Below are 20276 nucleotides of genomic sequence, written 5' to 3'. Positions count from 1 at the left end.
AGTGCAGCACGCGGCATGCAAATTCACAATAAATTCTCAAAGTCGGCTAAAATTGCTCTCTTCTCTCGGCAAATGACTCCACAACTTCATAAAGCACAAATGACGTATTTTCTTTTCCCGTGCCATTCCTCCCTGCTTAGCTTTCAGTGCTTTCATTGGGGTGAGAAAATAGAATGCAGTTGTAGCGTGCGAGAAATCTTTGCAACTCTGCGCATATTGGACGGATTCTAAAAATATTTGCGGCGGTGAATTAAATAAGCATTTGTAGTGAATGCATTTGCAGTTATGTATTCGATTCGTATTAGAAAATTTTGATATACGCACACCCCTAAAAAATACTGCATCAGGAACACATATTCCAAGCTTCACTTGTCCCCCCTGCCTTCTGTTTCCAAATTGGGCAGCAGTTCCTTGTGTGCTGGCACCAGGATTTATTTTCTGTCAGACGTGCTTGCGGCATTTTCGGTTGGCTTTCCATTGACCTTTTAAAGCGCTGGGACCGTAAGCTCACATGGCGGTCGCAGCTGTCGCAAGGTCAGACATGGAGGGCACTGGCTTTGGGTGAGGTGCCAATGGAATGTACGCCGTGGGATCTCAATCACTGGTGCAACAGAGCAATTTCAGTAATTGTAGCAGTGTATTTGTTCTTCTGTTTCTTGTCTTGGTTCAAAATGGGGAACTGCAAAGCGCAGTGCTACGTTGTATAAAAGCTTCAAAAGCAGTAGTACTGAGTAACTGAGTGCATCTAAATGCATCTAATTTGCGGTCTAGAATTACTCTGGACAAAACAGCTTGGAACTAATTATAAGTACGACACTGTTTTAAGATGTGCGTCATCAATCCTATGTGCTGTTGTCTCTGTTGATGAAAACACTGTTATAAGCTTGGAGCATGCAGTGTATGAACCACGAGGAAATCGCCTAGGTGCCCATTTATTTCATTCGAACCTGGTGCTGGCGAGTGTTGATGTGGTGGGGCTTTATTGAGGTGACTTGTCATGTCATTGTTGCCTCTATACAAAAGTACTGTCATTGTTGTCTGTCGGAAACGACGTGCTTTGGTGCTGAGCAAATGGATGAAGGTCCACTGCCTTGCATGGAGAAAAGGGGGGGGGGGGGGGAGCACTGCTCATTGTGATCGAAACAAAAAAAGAAATGAAAAGCAGAAAGATAGTATGAAAGAAAGACAGATAGAAAGATGGTTGAAAGATAGTTGTTAGTAGGCATGTAATGCGCACGCAAAGCTTTGCTTGGCCCCCGTTTTCCAATCTGGCAACGGCTCCTGAATTTTTCTGATTTCATGTTTCCTGGATTTAGGAGCTCGCTCATTGAGTTGGTCATTGGGTGCGCATGCATGCATTCTTCGTTCAGGCCACACCGGTGTCCAGAGCCTCAGTACCGGAATGCTGCGCCCGTGAGCATGGCGGCCAGGCTGCAGCGCTGCCAGGTGTTTCCCCCGGCCGGTGGACTGGACGGTGCGAAGCTTCATCGAAAGTTCATCTACAGCCGGTGAGTACCAGCACCTTTTTTTTTTTGAGCACCTTAGCTGGGTTCTATAATCTGACCAAGGCATTACCTTGTCGCTGACTTAAGGGGGGACATGGTGTGTGGAGATATTTTTTGTATTTGTGGACCAAACATGACGAAAATATACATGCTTATGTAGTTTCTCATACTGATTTCAAATATCCAAAAATTTTCATTGTAGGTCAATTAATTTAGATGATACACAATGCTGCCACTCTATTGTTTTTGGAGACAATAGAAAAGAAAGGGCTTATCAAAAAGTAAATATTATTGTATAGCTAGACAGTGCAATTAGCAATAAGTGCAATGCTGCAAGCAGATTTCAAATTAAAAAAAAAAAACTAGTGATTCTGCATATGATGAAAGTTGAGGAGTCATGTCATGGCTATCACATACAAAGAAATTTAATACCTTCTAAATTTATATGGGCAGCAAATGGAAATTCTGCTCTCAGCACTTTGTAATACACAGATTGGACTTTACGTTAATGAAAAAATTAATGCTCTAGCTGTTCTAGATTGGAAGATATTAACCCGACAAACTAGTAAAGTCACCAAAAAGCATGTTTTCAGAAAACTGAGAAAAAGAAATAAAACTCATTCATCTACATAACTGCACTTGAAAATGCTCAGTATGCACCGGGCATGTAGCCATTTAGATTATGAGTCACTGTTTGGTGCTTTTTAAGGGACTGGTGCATGTTCTCCGTTGCTTGTCGCTTCTTGACTGATGCCGCCGTGCACCGTCAATCCTTTTCAGCCATGCGGCTGCGACTTTGCCAGCTGGGGTTTAGGCTCAGCTCTTTCATAATGTCCTCCGATGCCTTTTTATTGCCTGCATTGAACTTGAGCACTGCTTCTGCCACAGCTGCCTCCACCGTGAATAGCGAAGCATGTCACTCCTTTGGTGCCAGTGCCCAGATCATTGAATGCAGGCATTCGTTGTTATTTTGGGTTTTCCCTCGTATGGCATCGTTGCAACAGCTTTCTGTCTGACAAGCACTCATAAGTTGGAAGTAAGGCTTGGCAGACATGCGGAGGCAGCTTTCGACGGTGTTTGGAAATGGGCTCCCCCTTGGCCTTTGCCGCATTTTGTTTGCACCAGGAATTTGGACCAGGTGGGCACAGAGTGTGGTTTGCCACATTGGACGTGATGTAATAAGTGGCCATCACTGCTGTGTGCATAGCATCAACATTACCACTGGGCGTCTTCAGAGCCCACCCATAATAATTGGTGAGCTTGGAGATCAGGTCTCCTGTCAAGAGGTCCTTTCCCATAAGACTCTCAAGGCCAGGGCCTTTGTGTTTTGCAATCAAGTTGTGCAAAATAGTGCCCATACGCTTTTGGTTAGATTAATGCAGTCCTCTTTTTCCACTGGGATATACCCATAAACCTTATCTTCTTGTAGCACAAGGCAACTGTGGCTGTCCCCGTCGCAAAGCACCGTGGTGTAGCGCAGGTTGTGCCGCTCAAGTGACCTCCTGAAGAGGATGAGGGCAGCCTCAACCTCCATTTCGCCAGCCTTCTTGTCACTGTTTTTCTCACACTGGTGATGTTCCTTCCATGCTGCATAAGAAGGGTCACCTTCCTTTGGGCCCGACTCGCATCCAGCACAAAAGTTGCTCAAAACAACGAAGTCAAGCACCAGCCCACTGAACAATTCTATGACGGTGCTGAGACCGATATGCGACGAATGACCGCGAGTCATCCACGACCCATCAAACGACACCGCGATGCTTCCCATGTGGCCAATATTAAGTTCGGCGTAAAGTTCGCAAACCGACCGCGCGCAGTCGCTCGTCAAATTGCATGCAGCACGATTGGCCGCGGGTGCCAACTTTGTCTTCACGTAGTGTTGCCACGTTTTCGTGTGAAGACCCCGACGGCTGATGCCCATCAACGAGAACACATCATTCAGCGCAGTCTGTCTGTTCCCCGTTGCCTGCATGGCATGCGCAGCCAAAACGTTCACTGCAAAAGGTTTCATACGTTCATCGCTACGTACGCACGGCAAGCTCCACGACGACGCAGTCTCCCCACAGGTCGAACACACAAAACGCAACTTCACGGCGAGTCCGAATTCCCGGCCGTCGCGGACAATCTGCAGTTCTCCGTTGCATGCCTTGCACTTTGCGAATGCGAACAAAGCGCTGTTCACTGTGTCCAAATCTATAATTGTGAACGTGGTTCCATCAGGCGGCCGAGCTTCTTCGTCGACACCGTCAACCACGAATGCGCGTTTCTGCTCCGTCGCTGCAGCGGACGACAACTCCGATAACTTATCTTTGGCTTTAGCTCTCTCCTCTTCCAAGTGAGATTGCTGCCGATAGATAGTATCTAGACGCACGCAATCGCTGCTTGAAGGCTCTGCGGCTGACGGACTTTGCACAGGCTCCATGACAACTGATGCGATAGCTAGGCCTTCCGTGGTAGCGTCGAAGACTTCGCCATGGGACGCGGAGAGTGTAGCGTCTCGGGGGTTTTACTGTATCGCGGAGCACTTCTTGAAATTCGCTACTAGCGTCATTCGCACCTTTTTCGCACCAAACTTGTGCCGCGTGCAGAATTTGCGCTCAGATTTGACATTGTGAGACTTCTCCGCTGACACTGAGGCAAAATGGCGCGCATGGACGCGTGCCTCAATACCCGGAGCAGACGAAGCCAGTAGCCTCCATCAATAGGGAGGCAAGCTCAAGTCACGTGCGCGAAATAGCGAATAGGAAGGTGCTCTGATACTTCATTTGGCCACTCATTTTACAAGCTGCCAATGGTTAGATTGGACCCACTCTGGCGGGAATTTGAAGGCGAAAGACTGCTCTCTCAAATGAGACCAAGCGAGCTGCGCTGGCACACATGAAAGGGCAGGGGCGCGTCACAGAAAGTGTGCGATTTCATCGTCGATTTCGGCTCAGATTTAGCTACAAAGCGCCGTATAAAGAGTCTTAGCGGCTAAAATAATGATATTATAGGCATGAAATTCACGGTATAAGTGCACTAGTAGCTCTAGATTTCAAAAACGCAATAAAAAACTAGTTTTTTTCGCGATTTTTCGGTCTCCACAACCTGTGTCCCCCCTTAAAGTGGAAATAAAAAAAATGGTGCCAGTTACCTGCAAAACCCTTTCACAGGGCTTTCGAATTCAAGCTATCTAGTACCGTCGATCCTGGATATATCAAATTATTGGCTATATCGAGTAGTTGAAAAATATCCGTGAATTTCCCATGTAAAAGTATTAGATCGCGCATAAAACATACAAATGCCCTTGCAAGTGCCACGCAACGAACCATATCAGCGCAATAAAATGACACCGTTTTTGCGTACCCTGCACACGAAAAAGGATCGGAACTTATCAGAACGTGGCTGAAACCTAATCAATATTTGCTAAAGAAAATTAGCTTTCAGGTCTTCAGCGCGACGCATCGTTCGATATACGTGTGCACCGGTCTCATACTTTTGCATGAGAAATTTGAGGGAATTTCTGAACTGCTCGATATAGCCAGTGATTCAACATATCTCAGATCAACTGTTTATATTTAGGTACGGTGAGAACACACATGGGCAACTTGCCTGGGCATTGAGAAAAAGCTGCCATAGGCAGCGTCGACCCGACGAATGCAAAGAATAAATGTCACCGTCTTAGCAGCAATCAAACCGTAGTATTCTCCATGGCAATAAAGTATCGTAAAGACCTGAATATAGGTCGAATATTAAAAAAACATGGTGAAAAGTCTACTCTTGTCTTTTATACCAGTGTTTAGTAGAAAAAAGTCTCGCAACAATGGGCAATTGAAGTCAAAAGCCTCCATTGCCATCGTGAGCATCAGCAGCAGCGCCATTGGGCAAGGCTAGGCAAGGCTTACAGTGTACAGTAAAAGCTCGTTAATTCGAACTTCGCGGGGATGCCCAATGAGTTCGAATTAAACCGAATTCGAACTAACGAAATTCACTGAAAAAACAGCAAGAATTGAGATCGGTTTGTTTGAAGATGAGACAAAATATTTATTTGCGAAAGTAATCTGTGATAACTTTCTGCTTCCTTTCTTTGAAAGTGATTGCCATCGCTTTGTTTTCCAATGCGCGAACGTGGCGGAAGGCATCCTCTTCATCTTCCTCGAAGCTGAAGAAGAGGCGCGCGACACGCATAGCCTCCATTACCTCCGAAGCTGTCGGACGCGTCGGCGCCTCATCCTCCTCGTCCTCACCCACGTCGACGACGAGTGCTTCCTCGCCAGTCACCTGGGCGATGATATCGTCGTCGGTGATAGTGCCACAGACCACTGCACTGCGATCTGCATCGACGTAGTCGCCGAAGTTCACGTCCCCCAGCGCATCCCGCAGTCCGGCAGGAATGACGTCGGCCTCACGCTCATCGAGCTCGCCCGCTGTGCCCTCAATGGCCACACAAAAGCCACTGTGGCGGAAGCAATTGGCAACAGTTGTTGCCGTGACCTGATCCCAGGCCCGCACCAACATATGCATGGCCGAGAGCAGCGTCACGTCGTAGCCTTTTGTACCGGCGGCGCACAACACCAAACGCTCCAACATGTGGCGCCTGTAAAAGCATTTCAAGTTCTTAATGACCCCTTGGTCCATTGGTTGCAAGGCTGCCGTTGTGTTCGGCGGCAGAAACGAGAGCTTGATCGCCTTCAAGTCCACATCAACCACGTGCGCTGAGCAGTTATCGACTACCAAGAGCACGCTTCTGTGAGCTAATTCAAACTTGCGGTCAAGCTTTATCAGCCACTGTTTGAATATTTCCCGCGTCATCCATGCCTTGCTGTTGGCTGTATACTCTGCCGGTAGTGTGCGGATGTTCTTGAAGCAACGAGGCTTCAGGGCCTTCCCTATGATCAGCAGCGGTAGTTTTTCTGTACCATCCATGTTTGCTGCGACCAAGACAGTAACGCGCTCTTTGCTTCTCTTCCCGCCAGCACAGGTGTCGCCTTTGTACGTCAACGTTTTACTTGGCAGCAGCTTATAAAATAATGCCGTTTCATCGGCATTAAATATATCGCGGGGCGAGTACTCTTGAAGCAGTTCTTGCAAAGCACCGCTTTGCCACTTTGCGCATGTCTCGCTGTTGACTTCTTTGCCTTCACCAGACACAGTGCGGAACACAATCTCGTGTCTCTCTCGGAAACGATGAAGCCAGCCCTCCGAAGCTTTAAAATCATCTATGTTGAGGCGAAGCGCGAAGTTTGCTGCTTTCGCCATAACGATAGGGCCGCTCAGTGGGATGTTTTGGCTCCTCGTTTCCTTGATCCACGTGAGCACTGCGCGCTCCAATTCGGGGTGCTTCGCTGAGCGAAGCCTCTTGCGACTGCCGGTGAACGCATCAGTTGCGTAGGCCTCCTCAATCGCTCTCTTATTCTTGATATATGTTGAAAGAGTGCTTTTTGGGATTCCATGCTTCCTTGCGATTTCAAGCTTGCTTGTTTTCCCACAGTCCACTTCACAAAGGATTTCTACCTTTTCCTTGAGCGTTTTGGCGCTCTGTCCTCTTCCGCGAGAAGTCATGTACACTAAGTGCGGTATGCTAGGTCCAGCAGTCGAAGGCAACACCGTCACAAAACCCACGGCACTGAACAACTTCGTAGCGTTGACGCACACGAGGCCTAGCGACTGAATGTGTGGCACACAAAGCACACGGGGAGGCGTCCAACACGACCACCACACGATGCGAAGAGCGCGCGCAGTCGCCCACAGAACACCCACGCGTAGCCTGTCGCAGTCGTGCAATGACGCCACGTGGCCACGTATCCAGGCACTAGATTGGATTGGATTGATTTGCGCTCAGCCCTTGCGCCATCTATCGTAGAGCCGTAAAAGCTTGCGGCGGAAGCATAAAAATACTACCACGCAGCGGCGCGCAGTTCGAATTATCAATAGAGGAGCCGATGCGCGCATGAACTAACGAGTTGGTTAACTCATAGACGCCTATACATTGTGGCCGGACCATGACCATCAGTTCGAGTTAACCCGAAAGTTCGAATTAATGAGGTGCGAATTAACGAGCTTTCACTGTACTAGCAACGCCATTTTGCTTCAGTTATCTTCGTCAGTCTGCTGTTTTTTTTTTTTCTATTTTCTTCAAAAGTGAGTGGTAGTCAACGGCAGTTTATGGCTTTAAGCAAAAAAGTTATCGAGTATGCAGAAGCGCACGGCAACCTGGCGGCAAAACGGGAATTCGGTGCATCGAATTTGGTGTGTCAGAAAAAAGCGTCCGATACTAGAGGAGCCAAAAGCAGTGCATCACATCCTGCAGCAACAAAAAAAAAAAAACACTTTGTTTTGTGGACAGACCAGCAGTGCACCCTGAACTGGAAACGCTACTCGCCTAATTCGTCCAGAAGCTGCGTGCAACGTCTCTACTTGTGACAACAGAGTGCATCTGCGGGAAAGCTATAGAGATAGTGCGCGACTCTGGGCTCACAAGGGCACTATTCATGGGCTCACAGGGTTCGTTGCAGTCCTTAAAAGCCTTGAAAACTTTTTCGAAATGGCATTTTCAAAGCCTTGAAAACCCTTGAATTTGTTTGAGGTCCTTAAAATTTCTTGAATTTCGTCAATCAAAGCTCGTTCAGCCATAATCTAGTGAACTTTGTTGTGTGCCTGGCAGCTGTGTGCTCTCTAGCCAACAAACCATCTAACCTGATCCGTTTCTCTAGCCATATTACAGTGTTGTAGTAGAGTGTGCTCTTCTAGCACACTGTAGTTGTGGTAGTGCTTGCTTGTTTACAGTAGCAATGACAGAGCTAAGCCTGGCTTTTTTGTGGAGGCTGTGCAAGTGCGCGCAGATATTCGGAGTTTCATCGCATATGGCGGAGCTATGCTGGGCAAGTGGGAATTCCAGCTCTCTTGGTTATGCAATGCTGCTTATAGGGAGTGGATTGCACCACTCCCATGTGGGAAGAGCTTCAACGTGTCATCAAAGGGGAAGTCTGCCTTTAAATGTCGCATGAAGAGTACGAAACACATTGAGAACACAAAAAGTGACTACAGTCCATGTTAATTTGAGTGCGTTCATGGTGCCAATCGTACAAAATAAAGTACAAATCTGTAAGAATTGGCATTGTCACTTTCTGCAGTTTCAAGAGTTATTTTAGGTCCATGAAAAGTATTTATTAGGTCATTGAAAGTCCTTGAAAACCCTTGAATTTTGTTTCACTCTGGTGCTATGAACCCTGGGCTTGTCATAGTGGGTGCGCCGATTTATGAAGCGGGAGGGCTTTGCGCTGAGGCGGCGCACTTCTATGTGCCGAAAACTTATTCCGATGACAAGCTGGTCGAGTATCAGCGCTTTGTCATGGGGCTTCGTCAACAGCATTGCTACATAATAGGACACATTGGCAACGCTGGTGAAACTCTGATCTGTCTCAATATGCCTTTGAACCGGACTGTGACCTCTAAAGGATCCGAGAAATTTTAGCTCTTGACAACAGACAACAAGCATTCGCGATTCACAGTGATGTCTGCGTGCACAGCCGAAGGAAAGGAGCTGACCCCTCATATCATTTTCAAGAAAAAAGAGCTACCAAAGGAATACTTTCCCCAGGAAGCTATCGTGAGAATGAACGAAAAAGGGTTCATGAATGAGTTCTTCATGCTTGAGTGGATTTGGCTCATGCGGAATCGGCGACCTGGTGCGCTCTTTCAGCGACCCTGCATGTTGGTGCTCGACTTTTTCGAGGCTACCTCATCACCAATGTAAAGGGAGCTCTGTCCGATGGCAAGACTGACCTTGTCGTGATCCCTGGGGGACTAACAATAATCCTCCAGCCACAAGGCATGGTGCTCAAGAATTCCTTAGAAGATCGTGTGCGCGACCTCTACAATGAGTGGATGACGGGCGACAATCCCAAAACTTCCGCTTGCCGCCTATGACGTCGACCGCTCGCGACCATTTGTAGCTGGGTGTCGTCAGCTTGTAAATCTCTCCCAGAAGAGATGATGCACAAGTCTTTCCTCTGCAAATGCTGCACCAGCAATGCTTTAGATGAAACTGAGGACCATGCACTCTGGGAGGTAACTAGTGAGAAACAGACGTCGTTAGACTCAAGTGTGAACGAGTCTCATGACAGTACTTTGTGGTTTTCTGGTGTCTAACTACATAAGATTAGTGGCGAAATAAAAATAAAAGTCGCTACAGTGCAGCTGTTTCTGTCACGTATTTGTCAAGGTAATGGTATGCCAAGATAGCTTGCGATCTTTAAAAATTTATTTTTCGGGAATTCAAAGTTGGGGTAATCGACATATATTTCTGTCCGACCTATATTCCACTTTTTATAGTCTCCTACCACAAAGCCATACCAGGCTTCATAAATACTTTGCAAATAGACCTTAATATTCGTGTTACGTCAATTCTGATTGTAGTAATGGCTATTTGATTTTATAAACATTACATGTACACTCAAACCTCGTTATAACGAAATTGAAGGGCAGCCGTAATTATTTTGTTATATTTTTGTTATATCGATTATAACAGTTTGTGGCAATGTATGCTCAGATGGGCGCACACCTATGAGCATGCAACGAAGGAAACCGCCTCGCAGCCCAATGTACCGCTACGCGATTACGCAGGCCATGAAAAATAAACTCAGTCGAATCTTATAATTCGAACTTTCGGGTAATACGAACTCACGCTGAGGTCCCGTCAAAGCTATGTGTATTCTAATGGGCAAAAACGCCCTGTAATTCGAATGCGCAAGCACTTGCGACGATTAATTCGATCATGCCGCGCTCCGAAGATGCTCTCAGCACCATGCCCAATCCCGTGGCGGCATCTCTCAACGCTGTGTGCGAAAAAGGAAAAGAAGAAAAGGGACCGCCGACAAGAGCTCTCGCTGAATGGTGCCCCGTCCTCTGACCCCTGCTACCGTATCCGTCTTTCCTATCTCCTCCTTACTTCTGTCGTTTTCTGTCGTTTTCTGTCGTTCGCTGTGTCTGCGCCTCGCTCTCTCCTTCCTCTCTCTATGTCATCATCATCATCAGCCTGACTACGTCCACTGCAGGACAAAGGCCTCTCCCATGTTCCGCCAGTAAACCCGGTCCTGTGCTTGCTGCTGCCAATTTATACCCGCAAACTTCTTAATCTCATCTGCCCACCTAACCTTCTGTCTCCCCCTAACCCGCTTCCCTTCTCTGGGAATCCAGTCAGTTACCCTTAATGACCAGCGGTTATCCTGTCTACGCGCTACATGCCCTGCCCACGTCCATTTCTTCTTCTTGATTTCAGCTATGATATCCTTAACCCCTGTTTGTTCCCTAATCCACTCTGCTCTCTTCTTGTCTCTTAAGGTTACACCTACCATTTTTCTTTCCATTGCTCGCTGCGTCGTCCTCAATTTAAGCTGAACCCTCTTTGTAAGTCTCCAGGTTTCTGCTCCGTAGCTAAGTACCGGCAAGATACAGCTGTTATATACCTTCCTCTTGAGGGATAGTGGCAATCTACCTGCCATAATTTGAGAGTGCTTGCCGAATGTACTCCACCCCATTCTTATTCTTCTAGTTACTTCAATCTCGTGGTTCGGCTCTGCGGTTATTACCTGCCCTAAGTAGACATAGTGTTTTACAACTTCAAGTGCACTATTACCTATCTCGAAGCGCTGCTCCTTGCCGAGGTTGTTGTACATTACTTTCGTTTTCTGCAGATTAATTTTAAGACCCACCTTTCTGCTCTCCTTGTCTAACTCCGTAATCATGAGTTGCAATTCGTCCCCCGAGTTACTCAGCAATGCAATGTCATCGGCGAAGCGCAGGTTACTAAGGTATTCTCCATTGACTCTTATCCCTAACTGTTCCCATTCTAGGCTTCTGAAAACCTCCTGTAAGCACGCAGTAAATAGCATTGGGGAAATTGTGTCCCCCTGCCTTACACCCTTCTTGATTGGTATTCTGTTGCTTTCTTTATGAAGCACTATGGTAGCAGTTGATCCCCTGTAGATTTCTTCCAGAATGTTTATATATACTTCATCTACGCCCTGGTTCCGCAGTGTTTGCATGACGGCTGAAATTTCTATTGAATCAAACGCCTTCTCGTAATCTATGAAGGCTATGTATAGTGGTTGCTTATACTCTGAGCATTTCTCTATTACCTGATTGATAGTATGAATGTGGTCAATTGTTGAGTAGCCTGTTCGAAATCCTGCTTGTTCCTTTGGTTGATTGAATTCTAATGTTTTCTTTACTCTGTTAGCAATTACCTTTGTAAATAGCTTGTATACTACAGAGAGCAAGCTGATCGGCCTGTAATTCTTCAAGTCCTTGTCATCTCCTTTCTTATGTATTAAGATGATGTTAGCGTTCTTCCAAGACTCTGGTACTCTTCCCGTCAGAAGACACCTTGTAAACAGGGTGGCTAGTTTTTCTAACACAATCTGTCCTCCATCTTTCAGCAGATCTGATGTTACCTGATCCTCACCAGCAGCTTTGCCCCTTTGCATGCTCTCCAAAGCTTTTCTGACTTCTTCTATCATTACTGCTGGGGTGTAATCTGGGTTACTGCTAGTTCTTATAGTATTAAGGTCGTGGTTGTCTCGGCTACTGTACAGATCTCTGTAAAATTCCTCCGCTATTTTAACTATCCTATCCATATTGGTAGTTATTTTGCCTTTTTTGTCCCTTAGTGCATACATCCGACTTTTGCCTATCCCAAGTTTCCTCTTCAATGCTTTGACACTTCCTCCGTTTTTCAGAGCGTGTTCAATTCTCTCCATGTTATACCTTCTTACATCGCATACCTTACGTCTAATAATCAACTTCGAAAGCTCTGCCAGTTCTATTTTGCCTGTTTTACTTGACACTTTCATGATTTGACGCTTCTTAATTAGGTTCTTCATTTCCTGGGAAAGCTTGCCAGTGTCCTGTCTAACTACCCTGCCTCCAACTTCCACTGCACACTCCGTAATGATACTCGTCAGATTATTATTCATTGTATCTACGCTAAGGTTGGTTTCCTCACTAAGAGCCGAGTACCTGTTCACTCTGAATTCCTGTACTTTCCCTCTCAGTGCTAGCTGATTGATTGGCTTCTTGCGTATCAGTTTCTGTCGTTCCTTCTTTAAGTCTAGGCGAATTCGAGACCGTACCATTCTATGGTCACTGCATCGTACCTTGCTAATCACTTCCACATCCTGCACGATTCCTGGGTGTGCACTCATTGTAAAGTCTATTTCGTTCTTATTTTCGCCATTAGGGCTCCTCCATGTCCACTTGCGGTTTTCTCGTTTTCGGTAGAAGGTATTCAAAATCCGTAAATTATTGCGTTCTGCAAATTCTACTAGTAGCTCTCCTCTGGCGTTTCTAGTACCGATGCCATAATCTCCTACTGCCTGGTCTCCAGCCTGCTTCTTCCCTACCTTTGCATTAAAGTCGCCCATCACTATAGTATACTGTGTTTTTACCTTACTCATTGCCGATTCCACGTCTTCATAGAAGCTTTCAACTGAAGCGTCATCATGGCTGGATGTAGGCGCGTAAGCCTGTACTACCTTCATCTTGTATCTTTTATTCAGTTTAATTACGATACCTACCACCCTTTCATTAATGCTATAGTATTCCTCTATGTTACCAGCTATGTTTCTGTGAATTAGGAACCTCACTCCCAGTTCTCTTCTGTCTGTCAAGCCTCTGTAGCAAAGGACGTGCCCATTCTGTAGCACCGTATAGGCCTCATCTGTCCTTCTAACCTCACTGAGCCCTATTATATCCCATTTAACACCCTCTAGCTCCTCGAATAGTACAGCTAGACTTCCTTCACTAGATAAGGTTCTAGCGTTAAACGTTGCCAAGTTCAGGTTCCAATGGCGGCCTGTCCGGATCCAGAGATTCTTAGCACCCTCTGCTGCGTTGCAGATCTGACCGCCGCCTTGGTCAGTTGCTTCACAGCTGCTGGGGACTGAGGGCCGTGAGTTATTTGACGTAAGCATGTGGGAGGTCGTGGCCAGATACTGCACCAGGGTGGCCAATCCTTCTCTGGTGAGGGTGTGCGTTCTCGGCGGTGTTTGCCGGTGAGGCCGCACCCCAGGCCTCTTAATGCAGTTCCATCAACACGCGGTTTTTTTTTTAATCCGGTTGGGAACTGCGCGGTACCGGGATTTGAACCACGGACCTCTTGCATGCGAGGCGGATGCTCTAACCACTACGCCATCGCCGCCCGTATGTATATACCTTTTCTCTCTATGTATATACCTTTTAATCCTATCCTTTTAATCCCTCCTTACCCCCATCCTTCGTGAGCTACTGTTGACGTGTCGGACTCTGATGCAGACAGCTACGGGGCTCACTTTTCTCTTGAATCACATAAGAAGAAAAGAAAAGACTGTGGCTGATTGTTTGCCCTCTCTCAAATGCCAATCTGCGACGCGCCTGTGCCATGCTTCTCCCTTTTCTGTCTCTGCACGTAGAGGCCCTTCTCCTTTCAAGGCCGCGCGCGAAGAGAGAGAAAAAAAAAAAGCTATCGCAGAGGGTAGCAGCCATGGTAGCAGCGGAGACGCAGTCGTTGCCGTCTTGAGAGGGAAAACGCTTTGCACCGCGGCGCCGCTTCTCGGTCATGTGACCCGCTGTGCGCTTCCTCAATCCTCTCCGCTGGCTGTGCGAGGAGAACGACTGTCTCGGTCGCGCGGCGCGTGGCTGTAAAGTCGGCACAAGATTTTTGAAAGAGCCACGCCGAACGAGCGTGAAACTCCGCAGAAAATTATATACTTAACACACTACGGTCGTTTTTTTTTTTTGTAGACTATTTGATAGACTAATTTAGTTCGTTACGTCCATTTACCAGTGAATTTTACTTGTTTACAACAAGGTTTAAAATGCATGGTTCTCAATGTAGCTTTCAAGGGGAATTTCGTTTACTTCGTTATATCTATTATTTCGTTATCTTGTTGCATTATAACGATGTTTGAGTGTACTCCTATGATACAGCCGTCATATCCGGTTAACGTCAATTGTAGTTGGGCGGCCGAAATTGATTTGTGTAGCAGTGTTGAGGCTACCATCCGCACACCAGCGCAAACACCAGCGCTTTATATCAACTTACCGCTTCTGGTGTTGCTAATGTCTATGTTGCTGTTGGCATTGTTACGCAACTTGTGTAAGCAACTTCTAATACAAAACATACACGGCTGTTTAACGTATGTGTGTGCATGAATTTGTACATGTATTTAGTGACGCTTCATAACGTCTCGTTAAAAAAAAAAATATTCACCTTCCATTCGCATGCTTCGCATAACATCGATTCCCAAGGTACGTCCTCTGCCAATTTTTTTCATAATTGTGTGTTCTACTGTATTTCCAATGAGCCTCCAATCTACAACTTGTCTTTTGATACAAAAGGTCAACAGTTGACCCGACTACCGTTTCTTGCGTTGTAGGTTTCGTTCGGTGCGGACTTTCCGAGACCCTGACGGCACAAGCAGCTACTCTTGCTGTGCATTCTCAGTAAGTGTCTTGATTTATTTCTGTAGGCATGTCGAGCGGTTGTTTAGCTGACAATATTTTTTTCTTCTTCTTCTTCTTCTTCTTCTTCCTAAAGATTGCTTGAGATCGTTTTGGTCTTGTCTATATTGACAGTCTTCTGAATTTTGCTGACCGTTGTGAAGTCGTGGGCACCAAAATGAGCGGCCAAATAAGGGACCCTAAATAGGATGCAGTGTTTGTTTCCTCCTCTGTCATTATGCACGTAACGTCAGCAAGATTTGTTGTTGGTATGTTTTAGCTATTTCTTTTTTACACGTCTTTTCAAAATTGGATACACAGCAGTGCGAAGCGCTGCTTTCGAGCTTTATATGATCCTCATTACCTCATGTGTTGATGGAGTACTGATACGAATTCAATTTTCACATTGTTGCTTTAAATAAAAGCACTGGTGTCAAGAATCTTGAAAAGAGTATCAAAGTGCCTTTGGTAATGTTGAATATAATTTTAATTCCGCTGCCCTTAAGGGGGCAGACTGGTCTTTGAGACCAAAAAGTGACAAAAAAAATTCATTTTTTAAAATTGACATATTTGGTGTCTGCAATTATTTTTCTATCTGTCTGCAAATTTCCACACATCAGGAAGTAGTAATTTTTTTGTAATGTCATTTTAACTGTCCAGATTTTTGATGCTGTTAACATGCAGAACATGCAAAAAAATGGGGAACCGACTTTGAGGCTTCTTTATAATTTGCCAGCACCTTTGTCTAAAGCTGTACTACCATTATGAGCGCCTTTATGAGGATTGCAAAACATGCGCACCATGATTGTTGCTTTTTGAAAAAACTGTGTTTTCAGTTTTTTTTTTCATTTTTCTCAAAAAAATAAATTTGTGACTATTCAATTTTGAGGCCTCAATATCCCTGTAGCTAGGGAAGGTACAACAATAATTCTTTGCAGTGGAAACTTGTATGTGTGTAGAATGCAAGTATGGGAGCAGAATTTAAAGCACATGCCTTTTAATTAATTACCAATCAAAATTGTAACACAATTCCAACTGCTTTTGAAAATGTATAGTTCATTTTGCTGCAAAATAATCAACAAAGGCCTAAAAACAAAAAAAAAAAATTCTTCCGTACTTTCACTCTATAGTCATTAGTCTATGTTGGCATATCCCAAATATCACTTTTAATTAAGCACTTTTTTTTTCTATGGCGGCCTTAAACAATAGGGGGTGAACTTAAGTTATCTCAGGGACAAGGTGAGTTACAGGAAAACTAATTAAATATTTGATATTAGCAGAAAAAAATGCATAACCCTGTGCAGTTTTATGAAGATCACTGAAGAAATAAACAAAAAATGTCTAAGACTAGTCTGCCCTGTTAAGAAAACCATTTTCAAATATGGTATAAAAGGGGCGATTTGACAGTATTGTGTCAACAGAGTCTAGTCATCGGCACAAGTCAGGTTATGTTACGTTATGTATCATAGGTCTCTAATGCTCTAATCTTTTTCCTTAGAGATTAATAATTATGCTAGATACCAGTTCTGTATAGTCAAAGCCCGATTCAGTGTAACTTGAAAATTTTTATACGATATTTTTTCTCTATTGCTTCCTTTCTTCATGATGGTCTGGATGCCGAGAAAGCTGGTTTTTTTTGTGTGTTATTTCATTTTTTAATAGAGGTTGATTACTGTACAACTGTTTGTGCTGTACAAACTACGTATAAGGGTGTTGGGTCCTTCGACAGGCTATGTGCCTTTAGCCCCCCAACATCCTTTTGTTTCTTGTACTCAAAAACAATAAAAAAGTTTATCAAAATTGAAAATTGAAATTCAGAATTGGAGAACAGCATCCAGTGGTCTATTAGCAGCAGCTCTGTTGTCTCTTGTCAGTTGCACATGGTAAACATAAGCGATGATGAATGAATTGTCGTCTAGGGACTGTGGCAGTGACTTCAGCTGTATCGGCCATGTGCAGGACACGGAATTCGCATATTCAGCGATCTGTGTTGACTCGTCATGACAAAGTGTTGCATCGAGACTGGCTTTGCAGATGCTGGGTGATGAAAACATTACTCAAGTTCGAAAATTTTATATGCATGATTGCTGGCTTCAGTATGCGAACAGCATTGTCAAGGCACACCAAGGAAATGAAAAATGCCCCTGTGCAATGCCTCGAAATGTATCGGCACTCGTTTAAACCACTTGCGATTTCATTGTTCGATGATGCCGCTACTTGGCCAAGTCAGGTGCTTTCTGAAGCACGAGCCAATTTGACCCAAGAGCCGCTGTTAAGGGGGGACGTGGGTTCTAAAAATTTTTTGAATTTTTCGCTCTGTCTTAACCAAACTTCACTACCTAAGCTAGTTTTTCATGCTGATTTCAAATCTCTAATTTGTTTCTTAATATTTCAAGTGGTTTAGAAAATTTGAAAGGTCTGAATCTTAATTAATTACATACTTATTACGGGACTTCTTGGCAATTTATTTTTGCTAAATCCAAAAAGTGAATGCATAATCCCAATGCTGGAGACTTGCTGTAGGGGGTGATGCTATTTTTATCCATTTGAAGGCATTTTATAAGCAAGAAAACGGACGAACACTTATGGTCACTATATTACAATAAATTTCTCTCATTGAAATCTTCAATGGTAATTTTTGAAGTGATGCTAGAGAAATAGAAATAGCATCACCCCCTAGATCATGTCAAGACGAATAAAATGATACCAACTTTGTCGCATTCACTCAAGTTTAACATAGGAAAAACTCCCGTAAGGCCGAGTGCAATGTGCAAAAACATCGAACTGAGAAAAACGCGTTTGAAGTTTCTAGCAACTTTAACTTTTGCTAAAGTGAAGCTATAGCGATATTATAGACATCATTCTGTAGCACTATATTATAGGATAAATGGCCATGCTAAATTTCACTGTACCCACCCAGAATACTGCTCACAGCTTGTTCTAGAACTGTAAAATAGTCATTGACTCAGCATAAGAATTATTATTTTTTTACTTTGTGGTCGTTGCAGTGCCTTGCAAGTGAAAGGAACACAAAAAAATCATGTAATAATGTTGTCCTTGGATAGACAATATATTTACACAATGTTTAGATCTAAAACAAAGAATATTTATTTTTGCAAAAATTCTCACTATTTGCCATCATGACTGTTTACAGCAGACCATGGCTGTAAGCAGAGTCCCCTGCTGGCTTGTGACGCTTTGAAAGTCTTTCCTTTGTTGAACTGCTGTCGAGATGCTCTCTTTGCAATTTTTGCAGCCTGCCCTTGTCCTTCTCAAGGCTGCGATGCACCAAGTTATTGCCAGCGCTGTAGCCCAGCTTCTCCGCACTTTTCACGTTGCTCTTGGTTGTGCCTTGGTTGAAGCGGCTGATGGCTTCGGCAACTGCCCTTTTAATGCTCCGCAAGGATGCATGCTTAGTTTTGGGGGCCTGCTGCGAAATCATACCGTGCAGGCTCTTACTTTGGTTCTGAGTGATCCCACCGCTGCACCTTTCCAAGAGGGCATTGTCGCTCAGCCGCCTGAACACAGGTTCCAATGCCTCAGTTACGAAATCGGGCAGGCTGTCCTTGTGTGGTGGCGGCTTCTCATTTTTCGCAAGGGCTCTTTGAAATTCGCACCATGATTCAGGGCCGTCAGGGCAAAGGTCATGCTTTGGTGCCTCGTCAGTTGAAGACATGTGGTTCAAAGTTGCTAAAGCAGCCTTCTGCATACATGGAACATCGTTCCTGTGGCTTCTCAATGCGTAGCCATAGTATGAGGTGATCTTCTTTATCTCTTGTTGCGTAAGTCTGTCCTTTCCACCAAGTGAGCCACCTTGAGCTTTTTTTTTTTTTTTCTCTACAAGGGTACGTAAGGCAGCTCCCATACGCTTGTGTACATGATTTATGCAGTCCTTTTTGGCCACCTTCATGAAGCCGTACACCTCTTTTTCTGTGAGTGCATGGAATGTCCTGCTGTCGCCGTCCGACAGCATTGTCGTATAACGAAGCTTGTGCTTCTCAAGTGACCGCTCAAACAAGCGTAGTGCTGCCTCCACTTCCATCTGGCCAGCATTACAATCAACATTCTTCTGGCACAGAGGGGCATGCTGAATAAGCCAGGCAGAATGTCCTGCTTCTCCTTCCTTGGGTCCTGTGGTGCAAGCCAGGCAAATGTTCTATAGCACGATATGGTGTATCACGAGACCACTATACATCTCAACAGTGCAGCCAACACATATATGCGAGCTATGTCCATGCGTAAGCCAGGTGCCGTCATAAATGACGTCGACGTTTCCGGGCACGTTGCCGAACTCCGCATAGAGCTCCTTGACGCGAGCAACGCTCACCGCTTCGCATTCGACAGCAGTCGCACAGCAGGCTTCTTTCATTATATTCATGTGGCTTTGGTAACTTGTGTTGAAGCCCTCGATGCGAAATATTCATCCCGGCGAAGAAGTCCGACAGAGCCGTTGCCCCCTTGCCGATACTGTTGATGGCCTTCAGGGCACGCATATTAACTTCAAACGGCCTTATTTTGGCGTCGGTCTCGTCGGCTATACGTGGGGACGAAAAACGCTCTTCGCGAAAGTCACAACTACCACACGTGACTATGAGCTTCGAACACAGCCCGTACTCTTTCTTGGCCTTTGAAATAGCGACGCTTCTTTCACCGCATTCTGGGCACGCGACAAGTCCAAATAACGAGCACATCGCCGCCAGATCAACAATACCAAATTCTGTCCCGTTTTCTTTGCCACCATCCTCCAGATCAATATCTAGTAACTCGAACTTGCGTTCCGTCGCGCACTGCAATGCGAGTGATGCCTTCAAGACTGCTGCATTTCTCGCGCACTCAGCAAACTCGTCCGCCAAATAAAACGCCGTGTCACGGTCTAGGATGCTGCTGGAAGTGCAAGATGACGATCCGACGACGACACAATCCGATGAGGTGCTGCTGCAAAGCACAGGAGAGTGCACCGCTTCGGACACAAGCGGCAACGGCTGCGCGCTGTCGTCGGAATGCGCCGCTTCCGCGGCATTGGGCGAAATCGGCTGCACGTTGTCGGCTGCTTTCTTCTGGCGGGCGTTCCACGGGCGCCTTCGTTTCTTGCCGTACGCTTGGCGCGTCTTCTTCTTTAGACGAGTGTCTCCAATCATGCCGGCAAAAGATGGAAAGTCGGTGCGTCGGTCGCGTAGCACAAGCAGGCACGTGTGGGAAGCAGACGAACAACATGCGCAAGCGTAATCGGTGGCCGACAAACAATATACAAAAAAAGTGCGGGCAACTTTGGCCGCATCAGCCAATGAGAAGCGAGAAACAGGGGGCTCGCCTGGT

The 20276-nt window shown here is 45.5% G+C and overlaps 1 protein-coding gene across 9 annotated transcripts in view; it reads left to right on the top strand.

Annotated features, from left to right (window-relative positions):
- Window positions 1-20276, top strand: part of LOC142771973 (DDB1- and CUL4-associated factor 1-like) — a 149023-nt gene that overhangs the window by 86075 nt on the left and 42672 nt on the right. For all 9 annotated transcript variants that reach the window (XM_075874008.1, XM_075874007.1, XM_075874006.1 and 6 more), the window contains exons 22-23: window positions 1371-1508; window positions 14897-14963. In XM_075874008.1, the coding sequence (XP_075730123.1) occupies window positions 1371-1508; window positions 14897-14963 (205 nt within the window). The remainder of the gene's footprint in view (window positions 1-1370; window positions 1509-14896; window positions 14964-20276) is intronic.

This window comes from Rhipicephalus microplus, chromosome 9 (assembly GCF_043290135.1).
Source record: "Rhipicephalus microplus isolate Deutch F79 chromosome 9, USDA_Rmic, whole genome shotgun sequence".
Classification (NCBI taxonomy): Eukaryota; Metazoa; Arthropoda; class Arachnida; order Ixodida; family Ixodidae; genus Rhipicephalus; species Rhipicephalus microplus.
Note: the sequence above shows the minus strand (reverse complement) of the source record. Positions and strands in the feature narration are given on the sequence as shown.